General features: G+C 47.6%; 1 protein-coding gene across 1 annotated transcript in view; it reads right to left on the reverse strand.

Annotated features, from left to right (window-relative positions):
• LOC130537558 (reticulon-4 receptor-like 1) overlaps positions 1-15,366 on the reverse strand; it is a 50,173-nt gene extending 34,807 nt beyond the window's left edge. Inside the window, exon 1 of the mRNA XM_057054466.1 lies at positions 14,866-15,366. Within this exon, the coding sequence (XP_056910446.1) occupies positions 14,866-14,878 (13 nt within the window). The 5' untranslated portion in view covers positions 14,879-15,366. The remainder of the gene's footprint in view (positions 1-14,865) is intronic.
• Between the last annotated feature and the right edge of the window lie 867 nt (positions 15,367-16,233).

Raw genomic sequence — 16,233 nt, forward strand, 5'->3', positions numbered from 1 at the left:
AGAATTGCTGGTTGAGGCGGTAGATTATTGAATTTGATCTCAGTAACAGAATCAAAGCACTTGTAGAGAGAAGTCGTGTGGTTAGGAACTGGGTCGGCCTATCGGTCTGGATGCACCAACGAGCCAATGGGTTTTTGTGCTTTATCCACAACTCTGAGCTTGGGCAGGAAGCTTAAGGTTGGGGATACAGGAAAGTAAAGAGATAATAGTCTCAAGGATAAGTGATATCGGAGTACAGAGTAGTAATCTTAGCCAAGGTGGGCTAACCTTAGCAAGTACAGAAGGCTCCAAAGGTGATCCAGGCAACAGTAGCTCATTCGGGTACCGCTGGTACAACAGCATTTTCAGGTGAAAAACGCAACTCGGAAAACACTAGCTTCACTTTCAGCACATTTGAGAGAGAAGAGGAAGCAGCCACTTTAGCTCCCTGGGGAGGAGGGCAGAGGAAAGGCAGCCTTTGCCTGAAAGGAAAGAGGAATGTTGTCATTTGGAACCACTTTGGCTTTGAACAACCAGGCGGACAAACTAAAATTAGTTGTAAGGTTTGTAACGCAGTGGCCGAAACCTCACGGCAACACGACCATGCTGGTGAGCTTCCGCTCTGTGCTGCAGAGCCCGGAGAGTAGCGCTTCTACAAGAGCATGGAGCGCAAGGTCGGCCGTATGGCTCACAGAGGAGCGTTGTCCTTCCTCAAGTGGTGCAACAACTCAAACTCGCCTTGTCAGGAGACACTCCCCCTGCAGACTGAGCAGCAACGCCTTGAGCAAATCAACAGAGGTGTCGGCACCACTACGGCCACCCAAGAAGCACCTTTGCTGTTCACTCTGCTGCAGGCAACCACTAGAGGAAAAGGCATGTCTCCGTCTTCCAGATACCATTGTCCCTCCCCGAGTGCCTCCTCTTGGAGGCACTGTCCTTCCGTGGATTGATCGTCCAGCAGTTTACACTTCACGTCAGCTTGAGCCTGTTTAATCAGGTGGAGAATATCTTCCAGCTCCATCTGCTTTATTATCTCTTCCATGGCTGCAGCTCGGAGATCCTCAGTGGGATTTGTGCCAACAGAGCAACATGTTTGCCTACTGGTTCCACTACGGGCGAGTAAATTCCTGCGGGACGACCGACTCAGTTTGCTGCTTTGATGGCTGCTAGAGCGGGGAAGGGTAGCAGGTGGAGTTGGGTGCACATATGGCTGCACTCCAACATGGTAGACCTCCAGATGGGCAGGTAGGCGGTGCTGGGTCTGTGGGCGGCTCCGACACTCGACTGTGTCTGATGCCGCATCGACCGTGATCATCTTAGGTTGCAGTAAAACTGCCTCGAAGGACCAGTGTTCAAGAGTAAGCCTCGGCAGAATCCCTGGTTGAGTTAGCAGATTATGGGCTATGGTTCCAGTTAGAAAATGAAGGAGCTTGTAGAGACGTCCAGACTTGCCTGCTTAGCACAATCTGGGTCGGTCTGTTGGTCAGAATGGATCTACAAGCCAGTGGGTTTTCATGCTAGTTTCGCAACTCAGAGGTTGGGCAGGAAGCATAAGGTTGCTGTTACAGGAAGGCAGAGATAACAGAGATAACAGTCTCGAGGATGAGAACAGATTACCGTTAGTATCTAGTTAGTTGATACATTAGTACGGTACAGGTTACAAAGTCTAATGGTTCTTTGTGGTCAAAGCCCTTTAGCCTTGCTCATTTAAAAAGATCGGGTTAATGTCTCGCAACTCCCTATCAGTGTATGAACGTAATTATGCGAGAACCTGGCATGACCAGACTGGTTGAGCTGGTCCTCAACTGCAGCTCTGTCTGCACCAATAGGCGGTGCCAATGGACCAGAACCTGTGTGGATTTCTTACTGTGCGTGAGGCATCAGCATATTTCTAGGAAAGCTCAGGGCAGATTAAAGTTTTGGTTTCATTTTTCATGTCGTTTTTTCTTTTATTAAAGCAGAACTTGTGTAAAAGTCCTTATTGCGTAATGTTGCTCTATTTGACTCCTTTGCTAAAGGGGAAATTCCCCCCAAAATTAAAGTTCTCATCCCTGGCAAGAAGAGCTCAAATTTATGGTGAGCTATCTATCTAAATGACAGCCAACATGTTTTCTTTTGTCTCATTTCCCTCCCCCCAGTAGATCTTCTTAACTATTAACATTACACTAGAGTGTTGATATTTCCTTTTTGATCCTGATACATTCAGCCCGGAAAGATTGATGTCGGGCCAAAGTCAGCCGTCAGCAAACGCGTAATAATGAATTTCTTCTGACGTTTACGTGAAATGAAAGCATTTTCCCCTTTGTTTCAAGTTTTCTCTCTTCTTTTCAAGGTCACAGGGATGGCCCCGCACGTACTAGCGGGCCCATTAACTTTGTAGTCTTGCATTTCTTTGATGTCCTTCCCTCTCGCCATCTTCTCAGGCTGCCCCTCAATCCCTGCAACACTTGAAGCTTCTTTTTTTTTTTTTCTCACGGCAGTGCTGCTCTACTCTGCCCAAACAAGTGGTAATGAGGCCAAGCCTCCATTTTCAAGACGTGCTCCCGCATGCTCATCCACACCCCGACCACTCTTGGGACGGCGACCCCAGAATTCCCCGTCTCATTCCCTCTTCTTTCCAATCTAAAAAGTGGGTCGTTGACACGGATCACGGATGACACATTTGCCGAAAAGTAAAAGGTTCCATGCCCAGAATCTACTGGTGTTTTCCAGCAGCCTGCCCTACCTGGCCTCGGAGCAGCAGATGTTCGGGAGTTAAGCTGTAATCATTCCGCTTAAGCTTCAGGCAACAGCTGTGCTCATGTGCTCTGAAACAGCTGAGTCTATTTCTGCGTCCACACTGGGGGAGTTTTCGGGGCTCGGCCTCCATTCCTGCGAAAACACTCCCGTCGCTCCGATACTCCTCCGACTGCTCATTTGCATCCATCACTGTCAGCCGGCATGACGGCGAACATCCGTTTTCATCTCTTCAGATCATCCCCTTTTTTTCCCTCTTTTCTTTGTTCGACACCATCAATCTTACTTTACTCTCAGCCCCTCCGAGAAGGCGTCTTTCCACATTTTGGTTTTTACCCATAGCGTCTGTCTCCGTGCATTAATTGGTTTGTCCATAATGCATAATTCGACTGCAAGCTTCCCAAGCTTCTGCTCAGAAGAACTGATTGTTTTGGGGGGGCTCCCCCCCCACAGACACCATGGTGACGGGCTCAATCACCAGACGCAGGAACATTTCATATGAATACTCGCTTATTTCTTCATAGAGAATAAATCTGCAGTGAAGTTTAAAAGACTAAAAATACATGACTACTTTTTGGGATCCCTTCTGTTTTATGACAAAGAGATGCAGTGATTTTCTTTTTTTTCCTCAGAATACTTTACGTCATTTAGTATTTATTATGATGGCGCCGTTACACCGACTACTTAGCATTTAGCTCCACGCTCGAGTGAGCATGTGTTTATGCACCAGCGGCTAAAAAACCCAGGATAGAACAGTTTCAGTGTTTCTGAGTGTAAAAGCAGACGCAGGTCTTGGATAACAGACTTCCCGAAGTGGATCAATGATGTAACCTTTCCTGCTCGAAAATATAGCTCAAATGACCTTCAACTCCAGTAAGGACAACAATAGTTCTGACACTAATTAATCTTTAAAAGCAATTCAATCATATTCTCTATCTTTTTTTCTTAACATTATCATTAATTGGAAATATACACAAGAATAATAAACAAATAGAAATAATAATTGTGGTGATTGTATCATGAAGTACCATAAAATTAGGTTATATTAAATTGTACTTCATGACACAATCACCACAATTATTCTTTCCGTTGTTTATTATTCTTCAGTATATTTCCAATTAATGATAATGTTAACAAAACGTAAGTGGTTTTGAAATACTAAGACGCACAAATGCTGATTATAAGTTGCTAAATTGGACTGTTGTCTTTGTATACAGGATGAAACATCCAGTCGGTGTAAAGTTTGACTGTTTACCACTCCTCTGTTGCATCCAGCTGTGTGTTTCTGGAACATGAAACATTCTGCAGCCAGTGGTTATAAACATTGTTTTTCTCATAATAATCCAAAGCCCTTAAATCTTTCGCACGTCAAATTAACATTATGCAACTGTGACTAAATGAGCAACGATCAAAGCTGCAGCCAGCGTGACCGTAACATGCACAACCCTCATCAAAACGGAGCACGAAACGCACGGCCCCTCATTACACCAGCGAGAAAACAAATGTGAGATAAGCAGGAAACATTTAGAACGCCAAGTCGAGGGTATTTGCACAAATTCTGAGGAGAAATGGCCTCATCCAGTCTGGTGAACGTGCGCTTTACATATTAACGACTCGTTTAGAAATAAACTGATGCTCGTTTTCAGATAAGAAGCTTATTGTTGAGTCAAACCATCTCATAATTAAAGCGAATACGAATAATCCCTCGAAAGCAAATAGTATTACTGCAATCTCACTAATGCTTTTACTCTTTTACATATGCAACCCTCCCTTTGTCATCCTCTGATATCTCTTTCAGGCTGGAAAAACAATCCTAATCAGATAATCCAGCCATGAAACATCCCAAATGCAACCTGAAGCGAACAGTGTCACACATTCAAGGAAAGGGAACTGCGGAGCAGCGTCTACCAAAATGGATTGACTTTCTCTGCCCCGTGGAGAAACATTCAATTAAAAAATACAAGTCTTAGTGGAGAAAGCCGAGCGTGAATCAGCCTGAACAAAGTGGAATGGATAAACAATAAGCTGTCAAAGTGATGAAACATGCCTGTCGGGGGGGGGGGAAGTTGGCACAAATGGACCAAAGTACTCACAGGTATACACACACATACACACACCCACACACACCCCAGGAAGTGATGAGACAGCTCCCGTTTTGAATTGGAACTGTCCATCTTAGGTAGGGCCATAAAATTCCCCTCAGAATCACAAGTCTGGACCATAAAATTCCCTGTGATAAAGGCAATATATGACAGCCCGCCACCTCTCCCGACCCCCCTCACCCATCTACCCTCTCTCCGGCTCTTTCTGGGAGATTACAGTGGATGGCGTCCCATCCGCTTTGATGTGAGCAGAGCGGGGGCTTAACTTTGCTCCAGCCTGGCTGACTGACTCCGATTGCGGAAGGTATTACCATGCTAACCCTTTAAGGTAAGTCTGCGCTGCCCTCGCCCCCGGACCACAGGGGCTTGCAGGCTAACAGGGAGGAAGGTTGGCAGAAAGGATTAATTTAAATGCTGCTGCAGTGTGATTGTGAGGTTGTGTGTTAGCATCTTTACATGCTTAATCCAATTTATTCGACCCTTTTTGTTAAATGCCTTGTAGTTATTAAAACGCCAAATTGGCAGCATAACAACTTTCATGGGACTGTTGAGGAGAATTGCATGTTATTGCTGCCCTAATCACTATGGAGACGTGCAGTGACCCATCACTTCGACACTAAGCTCATACGTGCGAGTTTTAATTGATTAATAATCTGGCTGATTTGAATCGAAGTGGCATCTTCAGCGATATGGGTAGGAGGGTAAATACACACGTGACTACACGGGAAGCCTTTTCATCAATGTCTGGGGAAATGCTTGTGAATTGGTATCTGCCGAGGATGTATGTGTTTTGATTTATCGGCGTACCGAGCGCATGAGGTCCCAGAGACAATCAGAGGAGACAGATGGGTAGAAAACGGGGCAGGTTTGAGGAGGCAGAGGAAAATACGGACCAAAATGTAGCAGGGGCGGTGAGCGAGAGGCCTGACATTCTCTATTAGTGTCGCATTTATGACACTTTCAAGCCTGTGAGAGAGGAGCAATAACTACGGCCTTACATTTATTGTGTTTCCAGCACTGTTTTAGTGAATAAGACCAACTTGTACTTTTGTTTTGTGTTAGTTACGGGGGGGGTCACAATCAATGTTGCTTTCTCGGAGGCTGCACATACACGGGGTAAATTTCCATGTATATGAGGGAGTCTATAGCGGCTCCTGGGGCTTGTCCAGAGAAATTAGTTTTTGCAAGTTCTGAGTTAAGTTCTGCGTCAGCGAATGTCTGCCAGCGATTCTGTTCAACCCAAATATAAAGCTTTTGGGATTTCATAGGAGCTGAGCGCATTTTAAACTTGAACAAGAAATAAGTGCAGTTCCATTTGACTGAATGGTGCCGCGTCCTGTCCAGCTGATCCAGGGACTGTTGAGTGAGCACAGTCGCATCACTCCAGGTGATACCAACAAAATGGCCGCTCTTTTGGGGGGGGCAGGGACCATTTCTCAAAGTTCATCACAGGAATGCAGAAATGGAGGCGTTAGACGAATATGGCTGCTAGATATTGTGGTCAGGCTGTAGCACCCGAGAGAACAACACAGATGTGCACAGTAATGGTGTTTGTTTTATTAAGAAAGGTCAGCTAACTCATCCTGATTGTAATGTTTCCTCTGGCATTTGATCTAGTCAATTAGGAGGTGTTAACCACCGACCCGAAGGCCGTGTGCATGTGCTGGCTGCTCCAAGCCTTTCACAGGTTACTCTGATTAATACTGGTTGAGACTGGTTGTGACAGTATTGATCTCGATCTGTTGAGTAATCAACCAATTTGAGATCATCTTTTCCTCCAGCTTTTTCTATCGCCCTCCGCCATCACTTTTAATGAGCCAGCACCTTCTCCTCACCCTGGAGCTCACTAATCAGCTCCTCTCTTCTCCCCACTTCTTGCATTTTCCTGCTTTACTTCTACTACTTCACTGGTCAAAATTGTAAAATCGTTTTTCAGTTTTTATGGTAGCTTTTTAGAAATCATGTGATTCTAGACATTCAGTATCGACTATTTCTGTTGCAAGAACATAACAAAAGAATGTTTCTGCCGAGTCACCACAGCAACAATGGGACGGTTTTGACAGTTCTTTTTTTTTCCATATTTCCAACTCCTATCTAACTTTCTCACCCTTGCTTTCTTTTTTAACCTCACAGCACATCTTCCATGCCCCCTCCTCACCCCCCGCGGTGATTAAGTGATGGTTGGGCTGGCACAGCTGGTGCAGCCGGGCAGGCATCCCGTCTTTATGACAGCTGTACTGCAGCGCAGCCAGAACCTCACTGGGGCAGGGGCATTGTTGTAATCAGAACAAATACCCGGGTCGTACGAGCTCTCAGGAAGCCTTAGCTAGGCGTCGCATGATTAGCTCCTAAACCACATCGCGAAATATCAGGGAGAAAGGGTTCTGTCCTCGGAATCTCAGGTGCATTCTCGCATCTTTGCGCCTCCTCTGCACGCATGCCCTCCGTTAACCCACACCTGCAGCGACCACGTGACTGTCGTCTGTTGTGTGTGGAGCCATCTGCTACATCTGCACATCTGCTGGGAATTAAAGTTCCCAAAGGACACATCCCAGTTCACAGGGCACCAAAACACAAACACGCACTTATCAGGTGGGGTGTTGCCGCCAGCCACGGGCGAGCAGACACATCTGAGGTGAGCAGTTTTCTCAAATGAATTTCACCAAGGTGAAGGCGCAGTGCTACAGCTCTGTTATGAGCTTGGTGAACACTGCTAATATCGCTATTAGCCACTGACTTGGCGGGAGCGTTTTCTCCTCTGCTCTGTGTACTTGTGCATCAGTTTTAGGTCATGCTGGCAGCTTAAGAGGATTAATGCGGAGGGTGACATCTTCACCCTTTCCTCCTACTCTCTGTGAGACGAGCAAACATGGGTCTCTGAGTTGTACTTACTGTCCTTTTAATAGGCCCTCACCCTCCATGTTAACTGCATGATCCAGATGCTGCAGGGAAGGGTCTCCAGTAAACACCAATTACATGAGCGGCAGCACGCCCATAAACCAGCTCCACCAGCGACGGCTGCACCATCTCCCAGCAAACACTGTCACTCTGAGCGTAATATCGACCCTCAACCACTCATGAGTCAACGGCAACGGTGCTGCACAACTGTGAGTCTGACATAAATGAGGTTTATTCCCAGATGATGGAAAACTCAGTCTGGATTATTACAGCTACAACCTTGAACCTACTATTTCTGAATTACTGGACACGGAATAATGGTGTCAGGGATGGTTGAAACCCTGCCCTCTGCTCTCTCTCGCTGGTGCTACACAAACAAGAATGATGGCTGCAGGTTTTTGCTTGTTAATTACTACAAAAATATCTGCTTTTCTGTCCACACCAGCTTAGTTTGTTTAACATTGTCCTGCTCCACAGCCGGACCAAAAGGTCATCCTGGGCTTCCTCTACAGAGTCCCCAGCTAAACATGATTGTTATATAAGGCTGAAGTGTCACACACATACACACACACATTAATATACAACCCACATTTGTACAGTAGATTTTAAAATTAATGAGACTCACGATACAAACAAGCTGTGGCAGCAGACAAACAACCTGTCCCTCATCGCTCCATCTTCAGCTCCTGTCGAGCACGCATCAAACACAGACTCCCACATAAGAGACGGCTCTCCCACTTCCAACCATTTCATGCATCAGTCTTTTTCTAACGCGGTGTGCCGGGGCACCCGTGCGTGGGCTTATTTTGGGATGTGAAGTCATCTTTGTCCCTGCTTGGTTGAGGGCTAATTTTGGAACTTGGATTTAACAAATTTAAAAATGGAGCAGGGTGAACTTTAATAAACCCCCGGTGGGATCTATTAAATGCTTGTGAGCGTGAGCGTGTGTGTGTGTGTGTGTGTGTGTGTGTGTGTGTGTCTGTGTGTGTTGACATTGCATTTTACTCACAATCGATAATAGTGCCCATTGTTTCAGCAGCTGTTGTCCATTTGAGCTGGTTAACTGGACTGTTTGCTTGTCTTGGAGTGTCGTGATTGTTTAAATCAGTCCATCAGATACAATGGTCAGCGATTTGCATTCTTTCAATGTCCAGTTAACTTGACATCACAAAGCACAACGATATTCAATAGGAAGCTAAGAAATTAGCAACCCAGAGGTCAAATAGCATGACTCTGACCAACACTGCAAATGTAGACATTCAGACTGGTTCTGCTAGCAAAGGGCGGGACAGGATTTCTTCTGACGACTCCTGAAGCCGGCGTTTCCTGTCTAATCTGCAAAGGTCTGCACTACTACTTCGAGTTGTCTGTGACTTCCTTGATGTCAGATCCTCATCACGCCGAAATGCTTTTGCTTGGCCCTCCTATCGTGCCTCTGTGATTCAGTCTGTGGGGCAGCTCAGGGGCTCGTGTGTTGTAAAGCTAAGAGCTGCAACTCTGGGTGTAAGCACCAGTCAGGCAGATGGGCTTGTTAATGCAGTGATGGAGTTATGTAAGACCTGCTATTGCAGCCACTCCTGTCTGTCTGTACGGTTGCGCAGGGAGGGCCAAAAAGTGCAAACGGGAGGCGGTGAGAAAGCCACAGTGTTAGAGGAGATGGTGTAAGTCCTGTTTTTCGTTGTGATTAATTAGAAGGAATTATCAGCGGTGCCATTCCAAGCCAGTATTGTCCTCATGCTCCAGTAAGCGTCTCTATAAATTAATGGTAACGTTTATTATGGGCTTAATGGAAGTACAAGTACCGAAGTGAGTGCCTCTGACGGTAAGGCGGCCCTGAAAGATCACTTTCCCGACAGCCTGAAAATCTTCAGTACCAACCGGGTTTAGTGTGCTTTAAAACCCAACTGAAGGTCACACGCTGACCTAAAAGTGATGCCAGGAACACAGCAAAATGAGCCAGTTTATTGGGGCGAGGATAAAAACCTCTATGTGCATGTTTTATCTGCACAAATCCTGTTTCCATGGTAATATTCACTTGTATTTATATTTTCAAGGTTGACGAGACTCAAAACCCAGAAAAAGAGCTTTGCGGTAACCATGTGCAAAGATGTGCGAGACGAGTGTGCAGGCGGGGTTTTGGGTGGAAAAGCAACAAGCAACTGTACTGCTGAGAGCCCAGGACCACAAATGCCTCATCAAAAACCAAAACAGCCATCAATTATTCAACAGGTACAGAGTGAAGCAGCGAGAGGAGAAGACATGGGAGGGGAGAGATGGATCCTGCATGGAACAGTGTGCAGAAACATGTGATACGGAGCACGTTTGATGACCGTGCAGTCTGTGCAGTGGAAAAAGAACGACCCCGAGTCGATGCTGAGGTCACCTAAAGCTGCGTTTAGAAAGGCTGCAACAGCTCAAATAAAACACACGTAGGTTACTTAAATTTTCCTGACTGAGCCTGACAGTAGTGGGACTGTTTTGTCTCCGTCCCCCCCTCTTTCTGGAGGCGAGAAAATAGTTCCTGGGCAAGAGAGCTAAGAGAAACTGTAAATCTGTCCTACACACACGCGCTCACACACACAATCAGCCGCTGTCAACTCAGTTTTCACTCACCACTACCTCTCTCTCCCTCTGCATTCTCTTATCCTCAAGGTGAAGTCTGTTTGCAGATAGTCGCTCAGTTCCCTCCCGTATCCATGGCTCTGTACCTGTCTCACATTCCTCTCGTGCTTGTGCATCACACTGTAGCTCTGAGAGTCCGTCGTCTTCCAGCTCTGACATTTACACTAATGAAACGCATGCAAACACACAGCCGCAACCTCAACTTTCACATCAGCGCTTCAACCTAAAGATTAATGAGTTACATCAAGGCGCCTTCCATTTCCCCCCAAATGTGACACCCCCCTCCACAATTAAGCAATTTGAAATCCAGTGCTGGGAGCAGGAATGATTAACGTTCTTTTCACGATAAGCTCGCGCTACACGAGGTTTCTGTAAGCTGTGCACATGGGCTCGTGTGCACATGCATGTAATGTTTGCAGACCTGGCTACAGCTGAAGGAGACCCTCAGAAGTCTCCAGTTTGGGATTAATGTCCCATCAGACCCAACGCTCGACCCACCCAGACGCGTTCTGCTGCGTCAGCATCAGACTGGTTTCAAGGTCTTCCTTGGTTTTTCTTTTTTTTGCACCTTAGTGGACACGTGTCATCTGATTTCACTGTTACCAAAACATCGGTCACATGAACATCCGGGTCAAGTCAAGAGAAAAGACGAGCAGAGAACCTTCTGAGCTTGGTTGGTGCAGGAGATTGAACAGCATGTTTGCAAGACTGTACAATGCACCGTTGTGCTGTAGGGAGCCGATCACACTGAGCGCTTGATAGGGCAGAAGAAAGGAGTTCTCTGTGACTGACCTTGATCAGGCTGGAGGAGCGGCTGCAAAGGTCATTGGTATGCACGGCCCACTCCGCTGTGTGCGGCGATAAAGGCGGCGATGTGGTTCATCGCAGTGACCCGAGGTCTAAACTGGAGTCGGTATCATGTGAACTCCGCTCCTGTCATCAAGTCCCAAGTGGATTTAATTGTTGCCTATATCCACGGAATCCCCACAAAGTAGCTCTATTGTGCGCCGCTGCCTAATCTCTATAATCTGCCGCTGCCGCGGGATGGAGGGAATGCGAAATTTGGATCAATCTCTGCACTGTTATCTCACAATTTGGTGATTCACGAGCTAAATAAACATTTTGTTGCTAATCCACGCGTCACGATTATCCACCGAGGCAATCGAAGACGCATGACCGCAAATAAAACATTTAAAACGCTCAAAAAAAAAATCCCCTTCCACAATAGAGCTCGAAGTTTTCGTAATTAAGTCAGACAAAGAAAAAGCATCGGTCTTTGGTGAGATTAGGGCTCCACCGGGATGAACAGCGACTCTTCATTATACCGGCATCCATTGATATAGATCGGTGAACTTTCTGAAGCCATATCGAGTTTGCACAAAGCTCAAAGTCACATCAGAACATTTCTCGACTTCACATTTTGCACATTTTCATGGATTACAGTCCATTCTTGGCAGGACTGAGAGAGAAGGCGAGAGGATGAAATCAAATTAAGAAGCCACGATAAGGAGAGAAGATGAAACAGCGCGGTGCCTTTAGGAGTTCACATTTAAGTGTGTGTGTGTGTGGGGGGGGGGTTCTACTTTTGGTAGAAGTGTTTTAAAACTATTTCATGACACTGTTCCTCAAAAAATGTCAAAATCTGCAGTGCAATTGTGAAGCTAACGTGAAACTCAGCTGTTCCGTGTGAATTAAACTGGAGTGAACTTGAGATTAAGCGGATCAGATAAATCTCTCTGCAACGGTTCTGAGCAAAGATTGAGCGTCCAGAAAAGGATGGACGAGCATAGAACGGATTAGAATTTGAAACGTAGCAGCAGCTCCAAATATGTCAATGGTGTAAATACTTTGACTGGCAAAAGAGAGCAAAGTTGCGCATTGTGGATTATGCACAAGTAATGCTGAGGACCCTGAGGAATAATTAACACATTCATGCGATTATTTCCATATGATAACCACCGGATGCTTGGTATTGGAATAAAAGCAGCAACTTGGAGAGTTGAGCTGTGGGAAATTATATTGGCATTTCATTAATCAATTAGTGGTTGCAGCTCTTGCTGGTAACAAAAGGAACCATATGCCACTGTGTTGCAGAGTGCCCCTTACACGCTGCGACAGAGCATAATTAAGCCTTTTCTTTTGTGGCGTTTGTAATAAAAGAGCTTTTCATGAAGAATTTTCCGGATTTGGCATGTGAGTTTTTGTTCTCACGGCAGCCCACGTGCGACTGAGGAAGTGCAGATAGCACAGGAGATGACTGAAGAGCCAGAAACAGAGGCAAAGTCAAGGAAGGGTAACAAATCCGGCTTCGTGCGCACCGGGAAACAAAGCTTCGGCAGCTGCCCAAACCGGCTAGCTGGTAGCCAACCAGCCTGCCAGGCCGCGCCGCTCCGCCTTTAGGATGAGGCTGGCAGGCGAAGCCCAGCCAGGTGCCGAGATGGAGAAAACGAAAGAGACACGGAGAGAAAAGGCGTTTTCATTACACAGTAAAACGCCTATCACCCCCCCCCCCCCCTCTCTCCGATGTCTCATTCCACAACGCAGCGATACGGTGGCTAAAGGTGACAGACGTTGATAACTTTTTCTCAGGCCGCCTGAACACCTGTGGATTTTTGTTGCTGCCGCTGTGCTGCGAACATGTGGTGGGAGATAAAGAGCAGTGGGGGGGGGCTGTCACCATCACGTACATGTAGAGGGGTGGAGAGTGCCAGTCATTGGCAATGATGGAAACATTCAAACGAAAACTTGTACCCCATCTACACACACACACACACACACACCAACAATGACAGCAATAATGAGTATCCTGTCAAGCCCATTTAGGTCCCACCCTTAACGAGAACATAGTCCATCTTGGGTTCTGACGCGAGTCCACCCTGAGAGCTAATGGATGATGATGTGCGCTGGTGTACAAGGCGTGTTCCAGTCCTCAGCATCTGGCCGCATCGAGATGACAAATGACAGGCTTCAGCCTCGCTATCAAGGAATGTTTTCTATTATGTTCGCAGGGCTTAGTCATCCATGAGCTCCACTCTTTACGAAGTATTGTAAAAATCTCACCATAAAAATCTCATTTTTAGGTTTTGGAGTGAAGGAGTAGAAACAAATAGGTGCTTTTTAAAATGTGCATTTTTACTTTCTTATTTGTTTACTTTCTCCTGTTTTTGCAGTCTCCTGCTTCACACAGGAGGGTGCTTTTAGTTCCTCTGTGCACAGTGGGGAGGATGGAGGCTCAGCAGTCAACACACACTGACAGAAAATAAAGCTGGTGATGCTTTGACTGTACCTTAAAAAATAAAATAAGAAAATAAGCACTGCAGGAGATTTGCTGTTCTCTGCAGCCAGACTGGAATTGGAGGTCCTGCCCCTTCACCCAGACAACCAATCTTTATCAAAGCTCTCTTCAATCAGGATGCCTCCCCCCATTGGTGGTACAGCGTAATTCACAAAGCAATGCTACTGCTGCCTACCACCAGGGGGCAACAGTGCCCCTGCAGGCTGTTGTTTAGCATTAACATAAATTTTGACTTTGATTGATTAAGCAATTTAACCAAAAGCAGGGCTTCTGTGACTAAACTGGGCTTGGACAAGGCCTTATCCATCAGACTGGTACCACGGTTACTTGGGAACCAACATTTGTTATGCTCAAATGAGCCAGTGCTTCAGCAACTTTGGTCCTGATTGGTTGGGATGCTTGTCAAATTGTTTAAAGCAATAAATGCAGCTGCCAATAACGGGATGAAGCGCCCTGTTTTTGTGATTCCGGACATCTGGATTAATTTACCCTGGATTAATTTTTTTTCAAGCAAGGATTATATTTTTGATCCGTGTGTTTCCTATTGTCGCACCACTTGTATATTGATGATGACGGAGCATCACTGCCAACGCGCGCGCACACACGCACGCACAAACACCCCATGGTATCGTGAAACTTTACGCATTTGCTCAGGGTCGTGTTAAACCGCCCGGTGCTGGGCGCGCTCCCGTGGAGCCACCCTCTCCTTCTCCATGTGCAGCCAAAATAAACCCCGCGCTTTTTCTGGCAGCCCTCCACGCGCCATCAAACCCGCGCTCACTCGAGCCGCGCACGCGGACCAACGCAACAAACCAGCAACTTTTCCGACAACAAACGCATCAACAACTCCAGTTATCCGGCTCTCGCGCGCCAAGTCCCCCCCCCCCCCACCCCCCCCGCGCGAGCGCACAGACACGCGCAGTGCCACGGCACCATCCGTCCTCGTGCTGGTAAACGGAACAAACTGCAGTGCGGCACTGATCCGCTATTTTAAGGGGAATTTTAAGAAGTGGGTATGGATGAATATTTAATTGCTTTTCCATCCCAGCTGTCAGGACGGATAAAGAGCCGCGTGTTAAGTTGTTCCAAAGCAGCACGAAGGGTCCACGCTGGCGACCTAATTTACAGGGAAAAGAACCAAAACTCCACATATCTGTTCCAATTCGCGCTGACACGAACGCAGGAAGCCACGGCACGACAACAGCAATTAAAGCCTCTTGTTTTTCCTCTTACCTCGCCGGAACATATTGGCAGCGGCTGTTTGGACCGTTTAGTGGTCTAGCATCCTTGTGAGGGTCCAGTTCTGTCCTGTTGGGAACTAAATCGTTATTTGGCTTCCTGCTGGCAGCGGGGCAGCTTTCGGCGACGTCGTCTCCCCGGCGGCGGCTGTCGCGAGTGAAGGCGGCTGGAGGGGGAGAAGGATGGGAGCTGTCCTGGAGGAGGCTCTGGTGGTGGTTTCAGGGCGAAGGCAGGAATCAAGTTTGCTCATCCGCGGGTGGAAGCACGACGGGGGGCGGGGGACCTTGTCCGGGTTCAGCACGCACGGAGGCTGTTGGAGCGACGCTTCAAGTCATCGCCACCTGGTGTTGAATAAGTAGGAAACTTCACCGCTTTGATGAAGTAAAACACGCAGCTAAGATCGTGTTAAAACGGCCCAGAAAACAAAGGAAAGTTCCAGAGCGTCCTGATCATCTTCCTCCAAGTCCTAAATGCGCCGTTCACCGTCTGAGCGCGATCTCTCTCTCTCTCTCTCTCTATGTCTCTCTCTCCATCTAACTCCCCGTGTCTCTCACTCCCTCCTCTCTTCCTTTCTCTGTCGGTCTGTATGTATGTCTCCTCTCCTCTCCTCTCTCCTCCTCTCCTCTCCTCTCCTCTCCTCTCTCTCCTCTCCCCTCCTCTCCTCTCCTCTCCTCTCCCTCCTCTTCTCTACTCTCCTCTCCTCCTCTCCTCTCCTCTCCTCTCCTCTCTCCCTCCTCTCCTCTCCTCTCCTCTCCTCTGTATCCCTCCCTCCTCCTCTGCCTCCTCTCCTCTCTTCTCCTCTCACCTTCCTTCTCCTCTCACCTCCTCTTCTCTCCTCTCCTCTCCTCTCCTCTCCTCTCCTCTCCTCTCCTCTCCGCTCCTCTCCTCTCCTCTCCTCTTGTATCCCCTCCTCTCCTCCTCTGCCTCCTCTCCTCTCTTCTCCTCTCCTTCCCTCCTCTTCCTCCTCTCCTCTCTTCTCCCCTCTCCTCTCCTCTTGTATCCTCCTCCTCTCCTCTCCTCTCGTATCCCCTCCTCTCCCCTCTCTCCTCTCCTCTCCTCTCCTCCCTCTCCCCTCCCCTCCCCTCCTCTCCTCTCCTCTCCTCTCCTCTCCTCTCCTCTCCTCCTCTCTCCTCCTCTCCTCTCCTCTCCTCGCCTCTCCTCTCATATCCCCTCCTCTCCTCCTCCTCTCCTCTCCCCTTCCTCTCCCCTCTCCTTCTCTCCTCTCCTCTCCCCTCCTCTCCCCTTCCTCTCTCCTCTCCTCTCCTCCTCCTCTCCCCTTCTCATCCTCTCCTCCTCCTCTCCCCTCCCCTCCCCCTCCTCTCCTCTCCTCTCCTCTCCCCTCCCCTCCCCTCCTCTCGCTCC

Source organism: Takifugu flavidus, chromosome 14 (genome assembly GCF_003711565.1).
Source record: "Takifugu flavidus isolate HTHZ2018 chromosome 14, ASM371156v2, whole genome shotgun sequence".
NCBI classification, from domain to species: domain Eukaryota; kingdom Metazoa; phylum Chordata; class Actinopteri; order Tetraodontiformes; family Tetraodontidae; genus Takifugu; species Takifugu flavidus.